Source organism: Malaya genurostris, chromosome 3, assembly GCF_030247185.1.
Source record: "Malaya genurostris strain Urasoe2022 chromosome 3, Malgen_1.1, whole genome shotgun sequence".
NCBI classification, from domain to species: domain Eukaryota; kingdom Metazoa; phylum Arthropoda; class Insecta; order Diptera; family Culicidae; genus Malaya; species Malaya genurostris.
In genome coordinates, this window is record NC_080572.1 from 182,688,021 (window position 1) to 182,700,197 (window position 12,177).

General features: G+C 37.6%; 1 protein-coding gene across 1 annotated transcript in view; it reads left to right on the top strand.

Annotated features, from left to right (window-relative positions):
• Positions 1-421: 421 nt before the first annotated feature.
• The window catches only part of LOC131435229 (mucin-2-like), a 72,563-nt gene continuing 60,807 nt past the window's right edge, over positions 422-12,177 (top strand). Inside the window, exon 1 of the mRNA XM_058602894.1 lies at positions 422-763. Within this exon, the coding sequence (XP_058458877.1) occupies positions 761-763 (3 nt within the window). The 5' untranslated portion in view covers positions 422-760. The remainder of the gene's footprint in view (positions 764-12,177) is intronic.

The window sequence follows — 12,177 nt, forward strand, 5'->3', positions numbered from 1 at the left end:
TCCTAGATCATCAACTGGAGCGTAGGTTTTGCCAATCTGCACATCAAAAAAAAAAATTTTTACGGACACTTCTGCCGCAACTTTTACGAGGCAAGAAATCTCAGCGATAAGCCACCGTTCGGTTGAATCAAGTTTTCCAAGACCCTAGGCACACCACATGCGAAACCAAGCGCCATGCGAAAAATGTGCTTGACCGAAAACTTGTCGAATGGATCATTCTCCCGCAGTTGATCCGAACCGCGTGACAGTCCGCGTATCTCTTCTTAGTACACAACTTCACAACCGCGAACCTGAGCCAGCCCAGCAGCAGCAACCTCATCAGCAGCAGCAGCAGAAGCAACAGCAGCCCGCGTGCTGCCCGGTGACACAAGAGTATAAATAAGTCTTCGAAATCAGCATCGTATTTCAGTTCGCTGCTAATTTTTCCGCGAATCGGTTCGTTCTTGTTTCTTCAAGTTTTGGGGGTAGCGCGTTTACGTTTCTGGACGAATATTTCGCGTGGTGGGTCTTTCGATGCCACAGCTGGCGACAAACGGAGTGGCAACACGAGGGGAGAGAGTGAGAGGACGAAATAAGACGTGACATCACTGAAAGGATTATGTGAACTTGGGCAAAGCTGCCAACCAATGGAGTGAAGATCGATTGTGATTGAAACAGGATTATATTGTGATTACGATTCTCCGGGCATTTCGTATAACTGCTTTGTGTTCTTTGTTGTTGGTTTTTTATTTGACAAGATTTAAATTCGGTGCCTGAGAAAATGGTGAGTGATAATGCTTTAAGGTGATATGATTTATTCTGGTCCGCCGATTCTGGTCACGTCGGCGGCAATCTGTTTGAATGGATCAGTGGGCCAAGTTCGGGAATACTAATTCCCGGAGCGGATTGTGTGCGGTGCGGTATCTTTCGGTATCAGCACGATTGACGCCGAAGCAATTCTATCTGACCGGTTCAGAGTTGGGCAATCAACGTGGCGAGTGAGTGTGCGAGTACGAATTTTGCTTGATCTGTGAATCTGGACATGAGCAAATCCCGTCCGCGGTGAAGGTGATGGATTCTGACTCTAGAACAGGATGTGCTCGAGAGTGAAACGGAAAAACTGTCGCCATAAATATGCGTGATTTATAAAGATGGACTCGGTATGCTATTGGCTACGGATGGCTGTGAGTCTCGAGGAAGAACAGTTGGTTGGATTCTGTGATTCACGCATTTGATTGAATCCGGGCACTAGAAGCGTTAATGGCGGGCACTTTAAAATAGGCATATGATGTAAGAAAGGTGGTCGTTGATCGACGCGATAAAGTGTCGCGATTTGATTAAAAACTCACTTTATAGTCAATTCCATTACCGTTTATAGTTCCGGAACTTGTAAGTAGATAGATCTGTAGGTATACTTGCAATCCCAATAGTTTTCTGCTTTTAATTACTGGTGTTCTGACCTAGTGCTAATTTAAATTTTACAAATCATTACAATCAAAATTTATGTGCGGAGGTCAAAAAACAAACCAAACAAAATCATATTCTCGTTAATTTTATGGGTATTTCTTCCAATCGTCGGCTCGCTGGGCTCGCAAGCAGTTTATAATAAGCTCAAGTCCCGACTAGGAAGGTATTTTCGTGTCGGTTGAATCGTAGCACCGGTCATACAATTGTCACGTATGCAGAAACAGAAGATCAAGTTCTGCATCGAATTCTCCTATCATCGATGACAATCTTCAACTGCTCATTCGGTTGAAGAATGTTCATTGACGACAATATCAACGCTTTCGTGATCCTGCTATGAAAAACATAGTTAAGGATTTTCAAAAAAGAAATTAAACATAGATTTACTCTTTTGCGAAATGAAAATTTCGCTAAAGAAATTGAACAAATTAAACCATATTCTAAACCTTTCTGGAAACTTTCTAAGGTTCTTAAGAAACCTCAGCAACCAATTCCTGCTCTGAAGGAAGGAAATCAAATACTTCTTACAAATGGCGAAAAAGCTCAAAAACTTGCTCAGCAGTTCGAGAGTGTACACAATTTTAATTTGAACGTTGTGAATCCTATTGAAAATGAAGTCTCACTGAAATATGATCAAATTTCAAACCAAGTGTTATTACAAGATGATATTATTGAGACGAATTCTGATGAAATTAGGTCAATCATTAGGAAACTTAAAAACATGAAAGCTCCTGGCAATGATGGAATTTTTAATATTCTTATTCAAAATCTTCCCGAGGTTGCCTTGAGACTCCTGGTTGAAATTTTCAACGAGTGTTTTTCTTTAGCTTACTTTCCAAAAAGATGGAAAAACGCTAAAGTAATTCCTATCCTCAAACCTGATAAAAACCCAGCAGAAACATCAAGTTATCGACCAATTAGCTTACTTTCTTCTATCAGTGAACTTTTTGAAAAAAATATCTTGTTGAGTGCGCAGTTTCCAAGTTACTCGAAATTATTGTCCTGGATTTTATCAATTGCAGTAACTACATCTCCGAAACTCAGCATGGTTTTATGCCCAATCGTTCAACTTGAACGAATTTACTCTCCTACACATATTTTATCATCCGTTCTCTTGAAGCACATCTCCAAGTTGACGCAATTTATACAGATTTCTCCGCAGCCTTCGACAAGATAAATCATCAAATAACAGTAGCTAAGGTCGATAGGCTTGGATTCAATGGATCCTTACTGAACTGGCTCCATTCATATTTAACTGGCCGCAAAATGTCTGTAAAAATTAGAAACTGCTCGACGACACCCTTCGCCGTTAGCTCTGGAATATCCCAGGGCAGTCATTTGGGACCATTTATATTTTTACTATACCTCAATGATTTCAATTTTTTGCCTCAATGCTATAAGCTGTCCTTTGCTGACGATTTCAAGCTATATCACCAGGTTAAATCTCAAGAAGACACAATATTTCTACAATCACAGCTTGATTCATTCGCCAATTGGTGTCAAATAAACAGAATGGCATTAAACGCCTCAAAATGCTCTTTTATTTCCTTTTCTCGCAAACACTCGTTTATAAAATACGAATACAACATTACGGGAAAAGTGTTGTAACGCGAAACATTTGTAAAGGACTTAGGAATTATTCTTGATGCCAAGTTAAACTTCAAAAACCACATTGATTATATAATTTCCAAGGCTTCAAAGCTTCTAGGATTTATTTTTCGTGAAACCGAAAACTTTGTCAATGTACACTGCCTTAAGGCATTATATTGTGCACTAGTCCGTTCGACGCTTGAATATGGCGCTATTATTTGGTCACCTTACTATCAAATCGACGATGAGCGCGTCGAAGATATCCAGCGAAAATTTGTTCGGTTCACTCTACGCAATCTACCATGGAACGACCCTGCAAATCTATCTAGTTACCAAGATCGCTGTAAACTTATAGGCTTGGATCTACTATCTGTTTGTAGGAATGTCTCAAAAGCAGTTTTCATAGCCGATTTGTTACAATCACGTATCGATTGTCCCGAACTCTTACAATCAATTAATTTCGACATTCATCGTCGTAGTCTGCGTTATCACCCCTTTTTAAGATTACCTCCCGCCAGAACAAACTATGGATTCAATGAACCATTTACTAGTATGTGTCGTTTATTCGTTAACTTATATAATGTCTTCGATTTTCATGTCTCGAAATGTAATCAAACGATTGTTCCTTAGTCACTTATCATGTTAGTTTTAGAATCAAAGATTGGTACAAATATGAGGAGGTTTTATGCCTGCTGGAGGCAGAAGTTAAAAAATTCTCAACTCCAGTGGGCTTTTCCCGGCTCCACATACATGCATACATACATTATCGTATTTTCGTTGAACCCCCACTCCTCTCCACCATTCTCCATTGGAAACTAACTAGATTCGTCGCCGAAATTAACCCGGTCGTCTCCTCTTTTTTCTCTCTATCTTCCACCATGCATTCTTCGATCACTAATTAGATCTACATGCTGATTCTAAACCCGTCGTTTTCTCTGCCTTCCACCATCTTTTTGGCCACTAATTAGATCTTCATGCCGATTCTAACATCGTTGCTAGCCCAAGCTCGTCTACCAGTAGTCTTACTGCCATGTAAGGCTTGGCTTCATCAACTAGTTATAGGGTTATAGATTTAGTTTTAATTGCTAGTTTCAATTGTTAGTGATAAGTCCAAATGTATCTGTTGGATCATTGTAATCTGATGATACAAATAATGAGAAGGTTTTATGCCTGCTGGAGAGAGAGATTAACAAATTTCATCTCCATCGGGCTTTTCCCTTGTTCCATAAATAAAATTAATAAAATAAATAAATGGGAATTAAATTTTTTTACCAGATCAGTTTGGATTTTGTCATGAACATTCAACTACTCATCAACTTGTCAGAGTAACGAACATGATAAAATCGAATAAATCTTCTGGGTTATCCACTGGAGTTGCTCTTCTAGACATAGAAAAAGCATTCGACAGTGTTTGGCACAAAGGTTTAACGGCAAAATTGTCTGATTTCCAGTTTCCTATTTATTTGATCAAAATGATTCAAAATTATTCAATTGATCGTACTCTTCAGGTTAGCTATCAGAATTGTAAATCTGAATTGTTACCCGTACGAGCCGGTGTTCCGCAGGGTTCGAGCGTAGCTCCAATCTTGTATAATATTTTCACTTCTTATCATCCGAATCTACCCTATTGGTTGTCAGAAATCGCTATTCTGTGACGACACAAGTCTGTTAGCCACGGGTAGAAATCTAAGAGTGATCTGCAGTCGCCTACAAAGTAGTTTAAATATTTTCAGTGATTATCTGTCATAATGGAAAATTAAACCAAATGCAGCAAAAACGCAATTAATTATCTTTCCTCATAAGCCAAAAGCTTATTTTTATAAATCAAGCAATAATCACATTCTCAAATTGAATGGCTTGGAATTGACATGGTCTGATCAAGCTAAATACTTAAGTTTAACGTATGACAAAAAACTCACTTTCAAGGATCACATTGAAGGAATCCAGGCAAAGTGTAATAAATATATTAAATGTTTATATCCTCTTATAAACAGAAATTCTAAGCTCTGTCTAAAAAACAAATTGTTAATTTATAAACAAATTTTCAGACAAGCCATGCTTTATGCAGTACCAATTTGGTCAAGTTGTTGTTCCACCAGGAAGAAAACGCTTCAAAGGATTCAGAATAAAAATCTGAAAATGATTTTGAAGCGCCTCCCTGGTTTAGTACAAATGAGTTACACAGACTCACAAATATAGAACCATTAGATGTAATGTCACATAATATTATAAGCAAATTCCGACAAAAATCGATGCAATCTTCAATTGAATCGAATCGCTCTCTGTATTAGTTAGTAAGTTAGTATATAAGTTCCTTTTCCCCATTACACAATATAAGTAGGTTTAGAATTTTCCCTACTCAAAAATCTCAGAATTGCGGAAGCAAATGATGTCCTCATGGTAATAACCAAATCATATATATATATATATATATATATATATATATATATATATATATATATATATATATATATATATATATATATATATATATATATATATATATATATATATATATATATATATATATATATATATATATATATATATATATATATATATATATAATAAGACTGAAATGTCACCATTTGTGGCTGAACACCCAATTTAAATCTTAATAATTTAATTTTAACTCATATTCCAATTAACAGTTATTTACAAATCCTGTTTTAATCCACCTAGTTGTATAATGAAGCTTTTCTCATGTTTAATACTAAGGTATTCTATTCAAAATGTTTCTCTTCAATTTTTTAACGAAACCAAAGGATTGTTTGTGCGTTAACTAGTATAACATACAGAATGTAACAGTGCTTTGCTCGCGACGACGATTTAAATTTTTATTGTATCCGAAAATATGCAGTAATATTTGGTAGGACCATAAGACCTTTTATTCCCCCCTAAGATTGGGAATAACGGTTTTGAGTCCAGTTTAGAAAATTTACGTTTACGTTTTTAGTTTCACCTGTTTAAGTGATGGTGTACAATATTTTACACACTTTAGCCTATAACTCCGGAACCGGAAATCGGATCCAAACGAAATTCAGAATCACTGAGAAAGAAGAAAAAGAGTAAGATCCATTTTGGAATATATGACCACTATTTTCGGTGCTTCCGGAATCAAAAATCAGGAGCCTGGATAGCCGAAATCGCTTTGTTTGGTTGCCTACTGATAATGGCTATCGATTCGTGTAGTTTTGAGACTAGTTTAGGAAATTTTTTACGATTTTTGTTTCACCTGTTGAAGTGACGGTATCAAATTTTGAACAAAATTTTACCCTATAGTTCCGGAACTGGATGTCGGCCTATTCAGGCCTATTTGCGTACAAGCTTCACGTGGCCGATTTAGCCGATTTTTTAAATAATTTTTTTTTTTTGAGTTGGATCTCGTTGTCACCCTTTTTCTAAGAGGGAGAGAAGGTTCCATTTTCTTCCTGCGAGGATTCGTTCGTGGTTCGTCTCGTCATCCATTGCCGCATCGATGGAATTGTTGTCGATTTCCGTCTTCTTTTCGTTGCTAGTTGCTCTAGATGCACCTTGTTGTACATTGGTTGCAGTTGCTGGTTGGTTAGATGGTTAGCTGTTAATTGCAGCTGGTGTACTTTGTTCTATAGGGATTACGTTGGATGGTTTCGTTGAAGGGGATTCTTCACTGTTGTTGGTGACTGTCACAGGCGTACTGGGGTTGCTTGGGGTTGGTGTGAAGGAAGCACTGTTGTCCTTTGGTATAGTTGTCTCCTTGTCCAGTTTATCACATGGCTTACCGTAGTGAACAGCTTTTTGGCAATATTGACATGTGGCCATCTGATTGTCATAGGTAACAAGTGATTTGCATGTAATTCTTGTATCTTGACCGAAAATCACAAAGGAAGTTATAGGCCTCTTCAAGTGTATGCGTAATAAACGTACGCCATTTCGAATACCGGGGAAAAAATTCTTCCACTTTTCTTTTTGGATAGAGAGAATCTATTCGTATTGGGACATACTTTTGATACCTTTTCTTTGACTCCAAGATTGTAAAAATCGATCACGCCATCTTTGAGAAAAGGGAGGAAGTAATTTGAAATACGATTTATTTACTTATCACCCTGTAATTCAGGAATAAAAATAAAATTCAGGAACATTGTATGAAACAATTATAGCTTTCATTTGTATCTAAGTTTGTGAGCCGTCTCTGAGAAATGTTAGTACACATATTTTACATCTATTAATTATTTTGCACATATCACTCTGTAATTCCGGAACCGGAAGTCGGATTCAAATAAAATTCAGGGCCTTTGTGTGGGGTTACAAGACCTTTCATTTGAATCTAAGTTTAGGAAAATCGGTTCAGTCATCTCCGATAAAAGTAAGTGCAAAAAATGTTACATACATACATTTTGCGTACTCGACGAACTGAGTCGATTGGTATATTTCACTCGACCATCCGGGTTTCGGTTCGAGAGTTGGTTTTCATAGTGATTGCATAACCTTTCTATATGAGAAAGGCAAAACATATTTTACGTTTTTCACTTTGCCTCCTTTAGTGACGGTATAAGTAAGGAGTATATCTAAAATCAGCTCTCCACATACATTTGTGTTGTACGCATGTATTTGTGATGGTTTTTTATACTCATATCACAGCATGCTGTGCGTTTAGCTGTCAGCTTTCATTTGTTTACTTGATTGTGCGGTTGAAATTCAGCGTTTTCTGAATGTCGCGTGTTGAAAAGGAAGTGAAAATTAAGGTTTTGGACACATGGCTTAGTGAGAAGGGTATTACTATGCGAAAATTAGCGAAGCGGTTTGGAATTCATCATGTCAGTGTTAAAACCATCATTAATAAGTTTGCGGAACACTATTCTTTGGATGAGCTACCAGGAAGAGGCAGAAAACCCGGCTTTTCCAACCCGAAATTAGTCCAGAAAGTGGTATCTCTAGCCTTGAAGTAAAAATCAATGTCAATACGTGATTTGGCCAAAAAAGCAGGAACGAGTGTCGGAATGATCCAGCATATCAAGAGGCGAAATCACCTGAAGACCTACAAGAAACAGAAAATCTCGAAACAAAGTGTAGAACAGAAGAAGCGAGCAGCAACAAGGGCGGAAATTGTATTCGCGTCTTCTACAGTGTTCGGATGCATGCATTTTGATGGACGATGAGACTTATGTAAAGGAGGACTCAAAAACCCTTTCAGGTCCACAATACTTTACTGTCGTCGTTGGGGAGGATGTGAGCGATGCGGACAGGTCGATTCAAGTGGAGAAATTCAATCAAAAGGTACTGGTATGGCAAGCAATATGTTTCTGTGGTTTGAAGTCAACCATTTTTTACACTACCGAAACTATAAATGCAGGAATCTATCGATCTTAGTATCTCCAGAAGAGATTGCTGCCTTTTTATAGGAAGCATAGTACACCTCCACTGTTTTGGCCGGATTTAGCGTCGGCTCACTATGCCAGAACCACTTTCAATTGGCTTGCGGAAAAGGGTATAAATTTCGTTGAGAAAAATATCAATCCACCAAATTGCCCTCAACTTCGATCCATCAAACGTTACTGGGCAATCGTGAAGAGGCTCTTCAAGAAGACTTCTAAGGCAGCTGGGAACATGCAGGAGTTTAAAAAAAAATTTGGGCTCAAACGTCCAAAAAATGCAATGCAACACTAGTCCGGAGCTTGATGAAGAGCGTTCGATCAAAAGTTCGAAAATTCGTGAAGGAATAACTTAAATTTCATCCGGTTTTCATTATGCTCAAGTTTAACCTCGTACAATAAAAGATCAATTTTTAGTTTGATTAAAATATCGTTTTTATCATAATTCGAAAGAAAAATTTTTGGATAGCTTATTTTCGATACACTCCATATTATAACAATCTTCACCCTGCAATTACAGAACCAGTTATTGAATCCGGATGAAATTCATGAATTCAATATGGAACCACGAGACCGTTCATTTGAACCGTGGTTTTTGTAAATCGGTCAAGTCAAGTGTGTGAGATCTATTTTGGAGTATATGACCACTATTTCCGGTGCTTCCGGAATCAAAAATCGGGAGCCTGGATAGCCGGAATCGGTTTGTTTGGTTGTCTACTGGTAATGGCTAACGATTTGAGTAGTTTCGAGGCCAAATAAGACACTTTTTTACGTGTTTTGTTTCGTCGCTTTAGCTGACGGTATCACATTTTTAACACACCTTACCCTATAAATCCGGAACCGGAAGTCGGATCCGGATGAAATTTGTTTTGTATGAAACCATGAGACCTTTCATTTGAAGTTAAGTTTGCTAAAATCGGTCACGCCATCTCTGAGAAAATGATGGAAGTAAATTGAAATAGGAAATCTTACACTAATCAACCTGTAATTCATGAACCAAAAGTCGGATCGAAATAAAACTCAGAAACTTTGTAAGGAATAATTATACCTCTCATTTGAATTTAAGTTTGTAAGAATCGGTTCAGCCGACTCTGAGAAAAGTATGTGCACTTGTTTACATTTTTTTTTGCACCGGAAGTGGAGTTCAGGAACTTTGTGTGGGACTACAAGACCTTCCATTTGAAAATCGGTTCAGGCATATCCGAGAAAAGTGAGTGCAAAAAATGTTAAAAAAAATACACACACATACACACATACAGACATTTTTCGTACTCGACGAACTGAGTCGAATGATATATGACGCTCGGATCTCTTGGCCTCGGTTCAAAAGTCGGTTTTCACAGTGATTGCATAATGCATAAGTGATTCAAACAAATTTTGTTTTCAATTTGAGTGGACTGCTGCCAGGCTTTCCAACGTGATTTCTACTTCATATCCCTGTAAACATTTTTAAGAAAGGCATCATTGTACCAATACAAGAATTCAAAAATTTGTAAGTGATGTGGTTCCGATCTATTTGCGAATCAAGAAGCTTGTGCACAAAAATCAAAAGTTTTTAAATTGCAAATCGAAAATTATATGAAGTTTCCAAAAACAGTCTAGATGCCAGTTAATATAACAAAAACAGTGGCTCAGCGGCCGGGACACTATTATTGAGGTATATTCTGTACGTGACTCTCATATATCATAGACTCTGTTTGGATAGACTGAAATATGACAGTCTCAAATCGAGTCACCAGGAAAAAAAACTTTTATTCGTTCGGTTTTGTACGGATATGCACCATTAAATTAGAAGTAAGTAAAACGTACACTTTGAGTGGCAATGGTACGAGACGAAATCATTTACAAACGAGATCATTATAATTATCTGTGCTCGTTTTATGTTCAGATACCAACGAGTCCCCAGTATAGGATTTTATAGGATGCAAGAGAAAACACGTTATCAAGCATAATTTACACAGTGCGAACGATAAAAAAATGTATTTTATAAGTGATCAAATGTTCTAACGTAAAAGCACTCGAAGATAGACTACATGAGAAACCTTTTTCCCATGCCGTTAAAGGAAATAGTTGTATGTTCAATCCTAATTATCTGAACTGATTTGCAGTAACCTTAGAATAAAATAGCTATAAATCATTCTCCAAACAAGTACAAACAATCACTAAACCATTCCTAAACAGTTCTTCGCCCTAGGCTAGTCCAGTTGACGAATTTAACGACTGTTTATTATCATAACACCGTGAAACGACTTTTACTACAACTGAGGGCTATAAAATGTCTTCTCGCTTGTTCATCCATCCATCAGCCGTGAAGAAATCCGTAGGAGTAATGTTGAGAACAAAGAAATAATTACTCTGTTATCCGACTGACTTGTACGCGAGTTGATCTGTGCTTTTTTGAACAACAACCAGAAAGTCTCTGTACCATGTGCCAGAGCCAAACAATTAGCTGGAGGAGAATCGTAAAAAAAGATATCAAATTTGAAACATTTATGAATGATGTTGTTTCAAAGCCATCGTGATATCTGATTGAAGACGGAAGCGGGGAAACGGGGTTAGTAGTCATAGTCGAAACAAACAACCGACAACTTTAGTAGATGAGAAAAACTGTGACTAAAAACTCATATTAACTTAATCAGATAATCCACGAACGGGGGTGAATTCCGATCGGAAAACGCTTACGGCTGTCAAATTTCAACTAAAATAATATCGTTTTAAGTAATCCTATTAAATGATACGCTAAAGAGTAATAGGATGAAAATCGGATCATCATCCTTCTCCCAAGCGTCGTTTGATGAATCTGTCACCTGATCGCCGGTCAAATGCGACTCAGCCAGTGGACATGAATTCGCACTTTTAAGATGGATTGCCCGTCTGAAAAGAAGCTCGAAATGAATGGTGTCTTTGACCCGAACATGCTTAGACTAAGCAGCCGGTTTAGTTCAAAATAAAAAATGATTGAATGGAAATGAAGAAAAAAAGTGGTTTCTTTTTCCTGCTAGTTGGGTGAATTATTTATTCGCTCTCCTGCAGGTTCGTCGCTTGTTTCCCAAGATCTTTTATTATCATGGCGGTTGAACCACACCTCCCGGATGCACAAGTCCCTCTGGCAGCGACACTTCTCTAAGGTGTTCCAGAGATTGTAGACTGGATTAGAGTTTGATGTTCGTATAGCTGACTTTATGAGATATGGACTTTGAGTGATATGTTGCCACCAGACACAAGAGTTCTGAGAACAATCTTGAATGGAATGCAAATTTTTGGTGGTTGAAAATATCAATTTGTCAATTTTTTTTCGATTTTATTGATTTGAAACGGCTCGGCATCCTAAAGTTAAACGGACCTGGCTCCCTGTATATCGTTGTTATCCTTTGCTCTCTAGCAAATTAAGAGGGACGATGGTTGGAAATGTAGTTATGTGGTTTTCTGTAGGTAAGAATAATCTCTGGTAAGCTCTGTTCTAGAGGTACTTGGTTTGATTAGCACCGGTTTAAAGGTAGTACCTCTTATTTCCTTAAGTGTAGATGATTTCTTGATCTTAAAGCTTCTGACCATATTGGCATTAGGCCAGTTGATGGTCGTAAGTGACAAACGATTTACATGAAAATCTTATGTTCTGGCCAAAAGCCACATGAGAAGAAATATAATTCTTTAAGCACATGCGTTACATACGTACTCCATAGTGGACCGATAAAAATCGAAGGGCACTTGCTCATTCAGTAGTACTGCCGGTTACACCTTTTGTTCGTTAAGTTCACTCTTTTCTAAAACGCCGAATTTGTCACACCCTGTA